General features: G+C 43.2%; 1 protein-coding gene across 5 annotated transcripts in view; it reads right to left on the bottom strand.

Annotated features, from left to right (window-relative positions):
• Positions 1 to 12,814, bottom strand: part of LOC143301823 (eukaryotic translation initiation factor 4 gamma 3-like) — an 83,210-nt gene that overhangs the window by 31,479 nt on the left and 38,917 nt on the right. For 4 of the 5 annotated variants that reach the window (XM_076616227.1, XM_076616224.1, XM_076616228.1 and 1 more), the window contains one exon: positions 7,457 to 7,498. The exons of the other annotated variant lie outside the window; for it this stretch is intronic. In XM_076616227.1, coding sequence (XP_076472342.1) covers positions 7,457 to 7,498 — 42 coding nt within the window. The remainder of the gene's footprint in view (positions 1 to 7,456; positions 7,499 to 12,814) is intronic. 5 annotated transcript variants of the gene reach the window in all.

Genomic DNA, 12,814 nt, shown 5'->3' with positions numbered 1-12,814 from the left:
TTACAGTTTCAGTTTCAGTAGCTCAAGGAGGCGTCACTGCGTTCGGACAAAACCATATACGCTACACCACATCTGCCAAGCAGATGCCTGACCAGCAGCGTAACCCAACGCGCTTAGTCAGGCCTTGAGTCTTTTCAAACCGTGAGGAATTGGTTGAAGAGATTTCAGTGGCACCTGGAACGGGGAAAAGTCATCAAACTGGATCATTCCAAAGCCAAGTCTCCAGAACAGAAACGGTTCAACTTTCAAAAAACAGATTTTGATAGACACAGAGCTGATCTACAGGAGACAGACTGGGATAGTGAGTTGGATGGTCTAAGCGTGGACGACATATGGACCCTTATTAAGAACAAGATTAACAATGCTGTCCAGCAATCAGTACCGCTCAAATCAGTTAGTCAAGCTCACACAATGAAATGGATGGATCACAAAACGTTGGAGTCAGTGAGAAAGAAGCATAGACTTTTCAGACGATGGCAGCAAACACGAGAAAAAGGTGACTACACAGCATACCTTAAGGCAAGGAACAAAGCCAGCAGAGAATGCAGCAAAGCAAAGAGAAGGTTCGAGGCCACAGTGGCCGCTGAAGCTAAGAAGAATCCCAAAGTCTTCTGGTCATACGTCAAGAGTAAGACGACGACACGATCGGGGGATAGGAGACCTGAAAAAGGAAGATGGCAGTAAAACAACATCAGATCAAGAAAAAGCAGAGCTGCTGAACAATTTTTTTCCACAGCGTGTTTACTCGTGAAGATGATGGCCCTCTCCCTGACCCACCAACTGCTGAGTGCAGTATGACTTTGGAGGACTTTGAAATTTCCGAAGAAAAAGTACTGAGACTGCTCCAGACCCTAAAGACGTACAAGGCTACAGGACCAGATGGCATCAACCCCCTCATTCCGTCGAAGGCTGCTGACATATTGGCCCACCCAGTTACACTACTCTTCGCAAGTCTCTTGAAGATGGACAAGCTCCACAGGAATGGAGAAAAGCAACCGTTTCGCCTATCTTCAAAAAAGGAAGCCGCCTACAACCATGTAACTACAGGTCAGTCAGCCTCACGTGCATACTCTGTAAGGTGATGGAAAAACTCATCAGAGAAAAGGTCATCATGCACCTGGATGAAAATCAACTTATCAGCAAGCAGCAGCACGGTTTCGTGCATGGGAGATCCTGTGTTACGCAATTACTGAATGTTATGGACACCTGGACAGAGATTCTCGATGCAGGAGGCAGCGTTGACATCATATACATGGACTTCATGAAGGTATTCGACTCCGTGCCCAGCCGACACCTCCTGATGAAGCTTGCAGCGTACGGCATCCAAGGTAAGGTCTTCAACTGGATCCAGGCATTTTTGACAGACAGGCAGCAGCGAGTAGTCGTGAACAGAGCAAAATCACAACTAGCGCCAGTGACGAGCGGGATTCCACAGGGAAGTGTTGTTGGCCCGATGCTATTTGTCGTCTACATCAACGACCTGCCGAATACTTGCACCAGTGAAGTGAAACTGTTTGCAGACAACACAAAATTGTACACCCGCAGTGACATCCCAGGAGCCAGGACTGCCTTGCAAGATGACCTCGACAAACTACAGCAGTGGTCGCAGGATTGGCTACTTCGTTTTCATCCGCAAAAATGCAGCGTCCTGAAACTCGGGAACAAAATGTCAGAGGTGGAATACACCATGCAAGATGGAATACAGGGCACAATAGTGCTGGAGGAGCATGAACATGAGAAAGACCTTGGCGTCCATGTCGACAACAAGTTATGCTTCAAGGAACATGTAGCAAAAAGTACTGCAAAAGCCAATAGAGTTGTCAGCATCATTCGGCGCACTTTTGACTTCCTCAGCAACAACCTCTTTGTTCAACTGTGTAAGAGCCTTGTGCGTCCTATCCTGGAGTACGGCCACTCTGTGTGGCAGCCGCACCACAAAACCCTCTGTAGTGAAGTGGAGCCTCTGGAGGACGTGCAACGACGAGCAACCAAGCTGTTGGCATCACTGAGAGACAAGCCGTACCCTGAGAGGCTGGCGATCCTGGGACTACATACTCTTGAGCATCGCAGAAATAGAGGCGATATGATTGATCTGTACAAATACATACACGGGATCTACGATTCTGATCAGCCGAAGTTCGAGATCATTAGTGACCGTGCAACAAGAGGAAACAGTCTCAGGATCAACAAACAACAGTGCAGATTGGATGTTCGCAGCAGAACTTTCTCTCAGCGGGTGGTCAACATGTGGAATGACCTCCCAGAGTTCGTGGTCAGAGCGCGCCATCCATGAACAGCTTCAAAGGCAGACTCGACGCTCATTGGAAAGATTTGGCGAGTGTCTACTCCAACTTATCAGTCCTGACTATTTGTATATCTTAGTATTTGCCACACATACCAGTGCCACGCATGCCACTAAAATGTACATGAACATTGGAAAGATGAACTGGCCCTTCACTGGGCCTCAAACATCTACAACGTCAAGGTCAAGGTATGCTTCAACCTCTTGACTGCACTGTTGACATACAGCGTACGTCATGAAATGTCGCTCGCCAATGCTGTATTGACGTACGCTGTACATCATGTTACAACGTTCTATGTTTCAAGTCCCGCACTACAGAAAATACAGTTTGCTAACCATTAAAATAGCTCCCCTGACAGCTCTTTATCTCCTGAGTTCCATTAGCTAAAAATATTCACCTCATTGTCATATTTATGGCGAAAGTTTTGCTAGTTTGTATGAAGCTCAAGTTGTGTTTGCAAAGCCATGGCTGAACGCAGACAACCCCCAAACTTCACGATGCAAATAGTGGAGATCAAGACTGTAGACTGAATGAGATAGAACTGCGTGAAGTTGATGCCGAAGACACCAATTTCAACATGCGGGGGGTGGAAGGTGGGGTTGTTTGACGAAAATGAACACAGACAACCTCAGCTGATTCAAGATGCAGGTGGGTGTTCACGAGGTTTGTCAGTTTATTATTTGCTTTCTGTTTGTTGTAACAATGAATATAACTGCATTGTGTGTGTTTTGAATGTGTTAGCTGTGGTAAGTAGCTCCGTCAGTCACTGATCAGTGTATGTGTGTGAGTCAGTCAGTCACGTGTGTACTGTGTGTGACCAACGCTGCGCAAGGGCGCGTGGCTCGCTGACTGGCTGGCTCATTTTGATGTCCACGTGTGTCACTAGTCTTGAGCTTTCTGTGTATTCGTTCATCAGAGAATGATATACATCAGGTACAAAAATAAAAAATAAATGAAAAATAAAACAAATAAAAAAGCAAACACAAACTGACATAAAATCACTTTAATTTGATGACTGGTGGGGTGGAGCTTAAAAAACAAACAGAACTAGGCTCTTAAACACACTCACTGTTTAAACAGTGAGCTAAAAATTTGGACATGTTGACAAACACATGATTGTGTACAAAGCTCTAAGAAATTATATAGGATTTTTCCTGGAATACACTGGTTTCAAGCATGAATCACACCCCACTGTCAGGCCATAGGACAATGCCCGATAATCCATTGCATCCTTCGCTCTTTCCAGGAAATTCCCCCTCCCATATGAGGACACCCCTTCCCTCCTGGCTGTCCCAAGCCACCACCAAACCATCACCGCCACCCATCAAGTGAAAGTTGGACATGATTTGCAGGAGCCCAAAACTGCATTAGCTGCAACTTATACTGATGACTACAAAGGGGCTGTACTCTGTGAGTGTGTGTAAGAGTGTGTGAGAGAGAGAAAGAGAGAGAGAATGTGTGTGTGTGTGTGGGGGGGGGGGGGTAATTTGCCACACCAAATGCAAGTTCTCTTTATGAAATAAAACAGTCTTGTCTTAACCTATTTTACAAGCAGTCAGGGAGTCCCACTAAAGTCACCAGCTTTTGTCACCGTGTGACTGACAGGGGTCAGTGCAAGGTCAAGGTGAGCACAGACAGCACACACCACCAAACCCTACACTGTCAAACCCTCCTGCCGGTCTCCTCCGCCCCTCCACCCCCACCCTCTCCTCTCTCAAAGGCTAGTCGTCTGTCCACTGGTAAGCATGCTGCATACAGGATGGAGACCACAGGCTGTAGAGACCTCGTTGCCCCAACATCGCAGATCTGGTGGAGTGGGAAGGGGCAGCAAACCATACTCCACATTCCACCCACACACGGACCCTCAGGTCTCAGCATGAACGGACACCTCCACCCCTCTCCCCCGCACTCCACTCACTGTAGAATCAGATGACTTCAGTTAGACCTCTGGCTGCAATGACTGGGTCAAGTTACCACTGACATTGACCAGTACCAACAGCAGAGTACCTGGTCGCCATACAGGAATAGCCACACAGAAGTCCACTGACAAGACATGGATTACATTGTCTAATGACATGCACAGCATTTTTTTTTTGTGGGGGGGGGGGGAGGTGGCTATGGAAAACATTAACAGCACCTATTAATCACACTATTTCATTTATTCTGTTGCTGGTGTTTTTATGCCGAGATGATCTCATTGGCTGCTGACTTCTGTTGACAGTAACATTCATCAGTTACCCAAATGCATTTTTTTTTTTTTACCAACCTAAAGAGGCATTATACATTGGCAACTTGTATGAATGGCACTAAAAATATAATGCTGACTTATGCCCCTTGAATGAATTGACGTCAAATTCTCAGATGAGAAACATGATTTTGGTTGGAAAGATACTTTATGATTTTTTTTTTTTTTTAAGTTTCTCTATCATTCTATTTAAAGCTAAAAAAAAAAATTTTTTTGGGAGGGGGCTTGTTTATTTTTTCCCCAGTAAAGCAAGTCAAACTTACAAACTTGTGTAATTTGCTTGCTTGCTTGTTTGTTGTTTTTATATATATTTCTAAGGACTGGGGAAAAAAAAAAACAGCATGTCAATTTTGTTTTGCTTTGAACTTCTAAAATGAGTACAAGTACTGAAAATGGGCCTAAAGGCTTGCTGAATGTTTTCACTGACCAGCAATCCCTCCTACCCAACCCAATCTTTACCCATACTGACCAATGGTTGAGAGTGATGACCACCACGCCCACATTCTCATGTGTGGTGTGTCCATCGAGATCGATGATGACCATCGTTGTCATCCAGCTGGGGGATGGGGGGAGGGTGGTGGTGGGGTGGGGGGGAGGATGCTCATGAATCTATCTGTGAATGCGCAGATGGCTGAATAGTCCAATCTGCGCACGAAATGTTCGTTGACAGTTGGGGCAGACAAAGACAGGCATATAATTGTCAGGGAGCTTGTTTGCCCGTGACTTTCTGGCCTGCCTCTTCTGAACAGCTGCAGCAGTCCTGTTGGCCTCGCACAACTTGGCGCCTTTGTGCACAGCAGCGCGCCATTTGTCACGGTCCACTGCAGATTCCTCCCAGGAGTCAGGGTTGATATCAAACGCTTTCAGAGAGACTTTCAGAGTATCTCTGAAGCACTTCTTCTGACCTCCGTGTGATCTCTTCCCTTGTTGCAGCTCGCCACAGAAGAGCCTTTTGGGCAGCCGATGGTCTGGCATGCGCGCCACGTGTCCAGCCCAGCGAAGCTGGGCCTGCATCAGGATGGTGAAGATGCTGGGAAGGGTGGCTTTTGCGAGCACCTCTGTGTCTGGGGTCTTGTCTTGCCACTTGGATGTTCAGTTGCTTCCTGAGGCATGTTGTGTGGAAGTGGTTCAGCTTCTTGGCATGTCGTTGGTACACTGTCCAAGTTTCGCAGGCGTACAGTAGAGTGGGGAGAACTACTGCTCTGTAGACCTTTAGCTTAGTCTCAAGACTAATAACTCTTCTGTTCCAGACATTTGCACTGAGTCTACCAAAAGTTGCGCTTGCTCTTGCAATCCTGATGTTCACTTCATCGTCGATGGTCGCATTTCGTGACAGTGTGCTGCCAAGGTATGTGAACCGCTCCACCGCACTGAGTCTCTGACCGTTGACTGTGATGTTGGGCTCAACGTAGGGTTTCCCCGGGGCTGGCTGATGGAGAACTTCAGTTTTCCTCGTGCTGATGGTACATGCATGTGTTTTACTGGACTGTTCCTACTTTGCAGTCAACTCTTTTTTTTCACCCCCCCACACCCTTCATATACACCCCCTGTCTCCCCACCCATACATACACCCCCACACCACCCCAAAAAACACCAACAAAGCATCAGCATCTGGGGAGGGGTGAGAACAGACTGCTTCACTGCGAAATGATACTCCTTTCTCCATAGTCTGTCACTCACCCCACCCACTTTTTTTTTCTTTTTTAAAGGTTAGTATCAATCATGGTTAAACAACTAATAAAACACTGAACAATTGAAAAAAATATTGAGTTACCAACTACATGAAGAAAATAGAAATATTCAAATCAAAAGAACATTTATGGTACACATGATCACTGAACAAAAAGATGTACACGTGGTCCACCCCGAACACAGGCACATAATCTGCATTGCCCATAATGGTGCACCATAAGATTCCACCCCACCCCACCCTAGGTCTGGCAGCAGTAAGAACCCAAACCACACAACTCTTCAAGACAATTCCTGAAGTTACGTTAGTAGTTTGCGATAACAGAGGTGTCGACATGACTGAAAAAACTAATGTTAGTGAAGTCTACAAAACTACAGCCAAAACACACACAAAAACATGAAAAATGTCAACAACAACAACAAAGAATAAAAAGAAACAAACAAAAACATCCTGTAAAACAATGAGGGGAGCCAGAGAGTTTCCATGGGAGTAAGGAGTGTGGGGGCGATGGCTGGGAACAGCCCACAACATTCTCCATCCATCCAGGTCTCTCCCATCATCAAATACTGCCTGCTAAATAAAACTACTTTTTTTCAACCAATATCTGGGTCTGGGTAGGGGACAGGCATCAGAGCTCTCTTAATAACGATTTTCAAATGAATTCCTTGTCCAACGGTGAGAATTTTCAAGCTTTAAGAGTAAAGGAAAGGCAAAAACTCCCATGAATTGGGGCAACTGAACTTTCTTCTTCCTATGCTGGGTCCACTGTAATCCCTAAGAGTAACATCTATTGGCAATAATAAACCCAATCCACAGAATAACAATTTCAATGGCTACATCAACAGTTAAAATACATGCACGCATGTGCAGTAATGTAAAAGAGACTGTGCACACTTTCAAAGTAATAAAATGAAGTTAACATCTTCAAATGCCAACTGTCATAAAAAAAAACATACATTAACAAACACAAATCATCAAAAATGAAAAATAAAACAAATACAAAAACTCCAGCATGCACATGGTTTGCCTCCATCCCCACCATGTTAAAAGAAAAAATGTGAAAAGCAAATCATTCAAATGATACAATGATACATTACCTGTCAAGGCATCAATACTTTTGAGCCCAAATTCACAAAGTAACAGCAGTGGCAAAACTGCCCTTGTTTTTGTTAAACCGTTCCAACGACGAACTGATATAAACTGGACAAGATTACTTACTTCGGTCTTTCCTTTTCTTGTTTTTCTTTCTTTCTCTTCTTCCTGATACAAGCAATACCAAAAAAATGCATAATTTAAAAATGAGGTTGAAGAAAAAAAATAAAGAGAAAACATGTGGACAAATAAAAAGAAGAGAAAAGGACAAGAAAAGCACACTGCAAGTGACACGTCACACATGATGGCTGTATCATTGCTAATTATTCACTTGGGAAAATCGTATTGCCGTATAATCTAATTTGTTTCACTTTTTTTTTTCTTTCTTTTTTTTTCTTCTTTTTTTCTTTCTTACATCAGAAAAATATTTCATGTTTTTTCACAGAAGTGACAAACACTAATTAACCTTTTTCAGCCGCTTCAGAAAACACATAAAATTACAAAATGCTCTTCAATGCAGTGACACACTCTTACTCCCTCTCATACAAACAAAATGTGTTTTATAGACACATAAAGCTTCATTACAGTAAGCAGAGTGGGCTGGTTTCACCAACGTTAAAACTGTCATGTCAACAATGTTTTCAACTCTGCTCACATGTACCACTGAATTGACTGGTGTTGACAATAGATACATAAATATATTACAAAATGCTCTTCAATGCAGTGACACACTCTTACTCCCTCTCATACAAACAAAATGTGTTTTATAGACACATAAAGCTTCATTACAGTAAGCAGAGTGGGCTGGTTTCACCAACGTTAAAACTGTCATGTCAACAATGTTTTCAACTCTGCTCACATGTACCACTGAATTGACTGGTGTTGACAATAGATACATAAATATATTAAGATGTATAAAAAAAAAAAAATGAATAAACAAAATAAATAAATAAATAAAGTAAATAAATAAATAAATAAATAAATAAAGTATCTGTTTTAATATTATAAATGTCAAAGTTTGTTGGCTTTTTTTTTCTTCTTTATTTTTTTGCACTTCAATCTTGTAGTTCAGACATTTAAAAGGGTGTGTTTCACTTTGGCAAGAGCTTGTCAAAGACATTCAGTTTCCATATACCTTACTATATCTATGTACATCTCACAATTCACAGTAATGCACATGTGGCTGACAGTGGCTGAAAGCGCCCACTAAGATTCACAGGGGACAGACAGGCAAGCTGGCAGACTGACAATTTGGGGTTCCTTCAAAATGACACTGCTAAATGCAACCTGCTACGGAAACCATATCCTCTTGGATATTTACTCTTACGGCAGCCCCTCTTTTTCCCATCAGCCCTTACAGCTGGCGATGATGCAACAAACAAAAAGCATGTCCCGTGTATCGTCAACAACCCCACGCAAAACAGCAGAACAAGAGAGAGAGAAAAAACTAAATTAAAATGAAATAAAAACTAGTTTGCACATAGAGAGAACAAGCGGTGGTTGTGGAGTGGGCAACAGGTGGTGGAGAGAAGTGTGTGTGTGTGTGTGTGAAAAGAGACTGTGTGCATGCATCAGTGTGTGCATGCATCAGTGTTTGCATGTGTGTTGAGAACAGGGAGGACGATGGAGGTGGACCACACTGCCTGTCATGATCACAGTCAGATATTACAGTGGGGGGGGGGGGGGAACACCATGGGACTGGAGATTCTCGTCAGCAAGTGGCGGGAACCCCCACCTGTTTATCTGCCTATTGCGTCACGACTGTACAACTCCCACGCTCACAGTGCTCAGTCCTGGAGTTTAGACGGACTGGTGCACTGTCCTCTTTCTCAACCCCCCCCCACACCCTCACCCCCAATCCTCCCACCCCTCACCGGATCATCTTGCCAGACTACAGCTGCAGTTAGTTTTGTAGATAATAACAAGTTCATCCCCCTAGCTCACAACCCCCACTCCCCCTCATTTCTATTTATTGGTTGATCAGTTTCATAATGGCAGTAAGATTTGACAACTGGTTCCAATGATTTTAACTGGAGAGAGAGAGAGAGAGAGAGAGAGAGAGAGAGAGAGAGAGAGAGAGAGAGCAAGACAGAAATACAGCACAGAGAGTGTGAAAGAGCAGAGACAGAGACACAGAGAGAGAGGCAGAGAGAGAGAGCGAACTGAGAGAGCTGAGAGACAGGCAGACATTCATTCTTTGAAGTTCACCAAGTTCATGCATGTCCCCTTCCAGTGGGGTGGTGGGGGGGGGGGGGGGGGGGGGGGGGAGAGCAAGACAGTAAATAAACAAAGAAACTAATTAAAGGTTTAAAACTTAAAGAAAAAAGACTGTCAAAATTTTCTCCTGAATCACTTGAAATTTAATTTTTTTTTTTTTTTTTTTTTAAATACAAAATTAGTGAAAGGAAATGAAACATTAACTCACTTTTTCAGATACGTACCATGAACATAAACCCTGATTTTGATTCCACAAGACAAAAAGAAAACATCTTCAGACAGCTGCAACTTGCATGTGCCTTTATTGCATGCATGTGTGTAACTTGTTAACCTGACAAGTACCATGGCCTGGTTTCCAGACACCACCTCATCATCTGATTAATATCCCCAGGGTCTGATCTGACAGGGATGCAAATCTGAGCTCATCACATAGGATGACGCACGCCAGAGATCCTGCCGAGATAAGTCCTCAGCAACAGACCAATGTCCCCTCTCAGCACCACTGGCTACCCTTTGTGTTTCAATCACAAAACGTCACGAAGTCGAAGTTTGGCCCCTTATCCTCAGCAAAATGCAGGATGATGGGTGAAAACAGCAGCAAAAAAGCAGCAAGTGTCAGCCTTGAACAAATTTCTATCCATGTATCCATCATTGAGTTTGTTCACCAATGTATGCCCTGTGAGAAAAACTACTTTCTGGGAAATCACAAGGAAGAAAATTGGAGTGGCTGGTTATCATTTCCGATTGTGTTCATCAATCAATTAATGTGCAATTTTCCCTTCTCCTCTCCTTCTGAACATCTGTCTTTGACCCTTTCTTCACCATAATCTAACCGCAACTCCAAAACTGGTAGACAACAGGTAGAGCACTGAGCTCACTATCAAAATGTCACCAGTCTGAATCACAGGCACCCAACTTTAAAACAACTGGCATTTGCTGCCCCTTTTAATGTCATTCTGGGGTCTTATGCATGAAACCTTACAACTGTTGTTGAGAACTTTGCCCTAGTTGACAACTTCATAGTTCCCAACTTCCGTTGTCGGAACGTCAATATGCACAAAACTTTACAAGAAGCTTACAACAAAGTCAGGTGCGCTATTTTTATCTTCGGGAATACACAAAACTGTCAGTCAATAGTCGTGCGCACAGATAGTTTTTCCTGCTTGCAGACAAAAAAAAACTCAGGACAACGAAAATCATAAAATATAATTATATATTGCACCAAAATGCATTAAGTTGGGAAGTGCTGCATACAGAATACAGGATGACATAAACAGCAAAGACTGCAAACGTTTGAGGAAGAAAATGAGGGCAAAACTGGTAAGCTGTCAAGTTAAACTTTCGAAATCAATGCGTTGTGTTTACAACATGTGTTAAATTTCAAAATAGCCTAATTAATGTGTGCTTGTTTCACAACAGCAGTGGTGGTAATATAAAAGCTTCTCGTAGTGATTTGAATGACACTAAGTATGGAGTACAGATTAAAATGTCTGGGAAACACCCAACACAATCATTATGACCTAGATCAGTCAACTGGAATAAACAAACTTGATGAAACTGAAAGCTGAACAGAAGGTTGTTTTAGAAACAACCATGAATCTTTGACAAAAATAAGATACTTTGTAATGGGATCAACGGGAGAAGGGGCAGTCTGAATATATGAAAAGGTAATCCTTCCCCATGTGCAAAAAAACCCCAACAACAACAATAACAAAAAAAAAACAGCCACCATCACCTTGCAGTTGCACACTGATAAACTCTCACAAGTGATCTAAAGGAACTAAGTGCTGAACCTGCTGGAAAAAAAAAAGTTTACAAACTCATCCAGCTAAAAACAAAAGTGACTTAAGTAATTTGTAATGTCTCTCATCGCAAATAACTTTCCGTTTTTGCCGACTTCGCCACCTCCCTCTCTTGTTCGCGTATCCATTTTCCCATATAACGATAGAAAGCGTTGGTCACTCGCGTAATTGTGCGAAATGCTGTCATTTGATCCACACTGATCCAATCTGCCAGAGCATTTTGAAATGTCCCTGTAGTGTAAAATCGATGTGTCAGGCAAATTTGCAAAATGGGCACGAGTGATTAATTATGTCCTTCATTCTTCAATGTTGTCTCCTGCTTTTTCATGCTAATCAAAAAATACATGCCTTGGAAATCGAAAATTCATGTAGATTCGCAAGTCATTTAACATTTTTATTGGATATGCATGGTCCATTGGTACGCGTTCTCTTCGGATTGCACGCATGTTTTGTCGCTTCAACACGAACACGCCATCTTGTTTGCCCGGATGGTTGGCAACTAAAGGATTTCCAACACCTCCCAAGGAGGTGTAAATTTAGGAGCTAACTTCGATTGAAACAACCAGAAGGAAGGTTTCATGCATTTGTTACTTTGAGATTTAGTGGTCAACTTTCGTTTAGTTGGCAACTATGCATAAGACCCCTGGTGATGTCACTTTTTGTCAGTGCAATAACTAACGCTTGACAGCTCACCCCCTTACCTCCGTCTTCCTCTCTTCCCTTCCCAATTATATTTCACATTTCCATACTTCCATAATTCAGACCCTCTCTTTCAGTTCACTCAGTTTCTCTTCCCCATTCAAAAATGTATGTAACATTTTCACTTCTCCACACCATTCAAAATCTCTCTCCCCCTCTCTTTGTGCTTGTAAGCTTTTGACATTAAAGCACTTAACTGTCAACTCTTTCTCTCTCTCCTTTCACATCTAACATGTTCCATCTCTCCTTTACCTTATCAATCTGATCGTATCTGCAGCTGACTTTGCTGACTGCCTCGCCAACAAAGTACAGCCCACTACAGGCCATGTCCCAGGTGGCTGCTCCCTATGGACCTCTTGACAAAATCTGTACCCCCTACATCACTGCACACAGCTTGGACTACACTGCTGTTGCAGCAGCTGTGTGAGAGAGAGAGAGGAGGGAGGGAGGGAGAGAGAGTTGGTAGATAGGACCACATCTGTACTGGTTCTAACTGGGAGGGAAGGAGGATGAGAGGAGAGGGAAAAAGAGAGAGTGAGAAGAGAGAGAGCTGGAGACAAAGAGTGCCTGAGAAAAAGAGAGACAAAGATTTAAGAGGCGAAATTAATTCATCTGATTTTCACAGAATGGACACTGCATCTGTTAACGTTTAGTCCCAAGGAGAGACAGGAGAGAGACAAAGAGGGAGGTTAGGCAGTGAAACACAGAAGAGATCAAAAACAGAGCGAGAGAGAAATGGCAGGAAAAGAGCGAGAGACAGAGAGAG

The sequence above is a fragment of the Babylonia areolata genome, chromosome 28 (assembly GCF_041734735.1).
Source record: "Babylonia areolata isolate BAREFJ2019XMU chromosome 28, ASM4173473v1, whole genome shotgun sequence".
NCBI classification, from domain to species: Eukaryota; Metazoa; Mollusca; class Gastropoda; order Neogastropoda; family Buccinidae; genus Babylonia; species Babylonia areolata.
The sequence above is the reverse complement of the archived record's forward strand: the minus strand, read 5'-3'. Positions and strand labels throughout refer to the sequence as shown.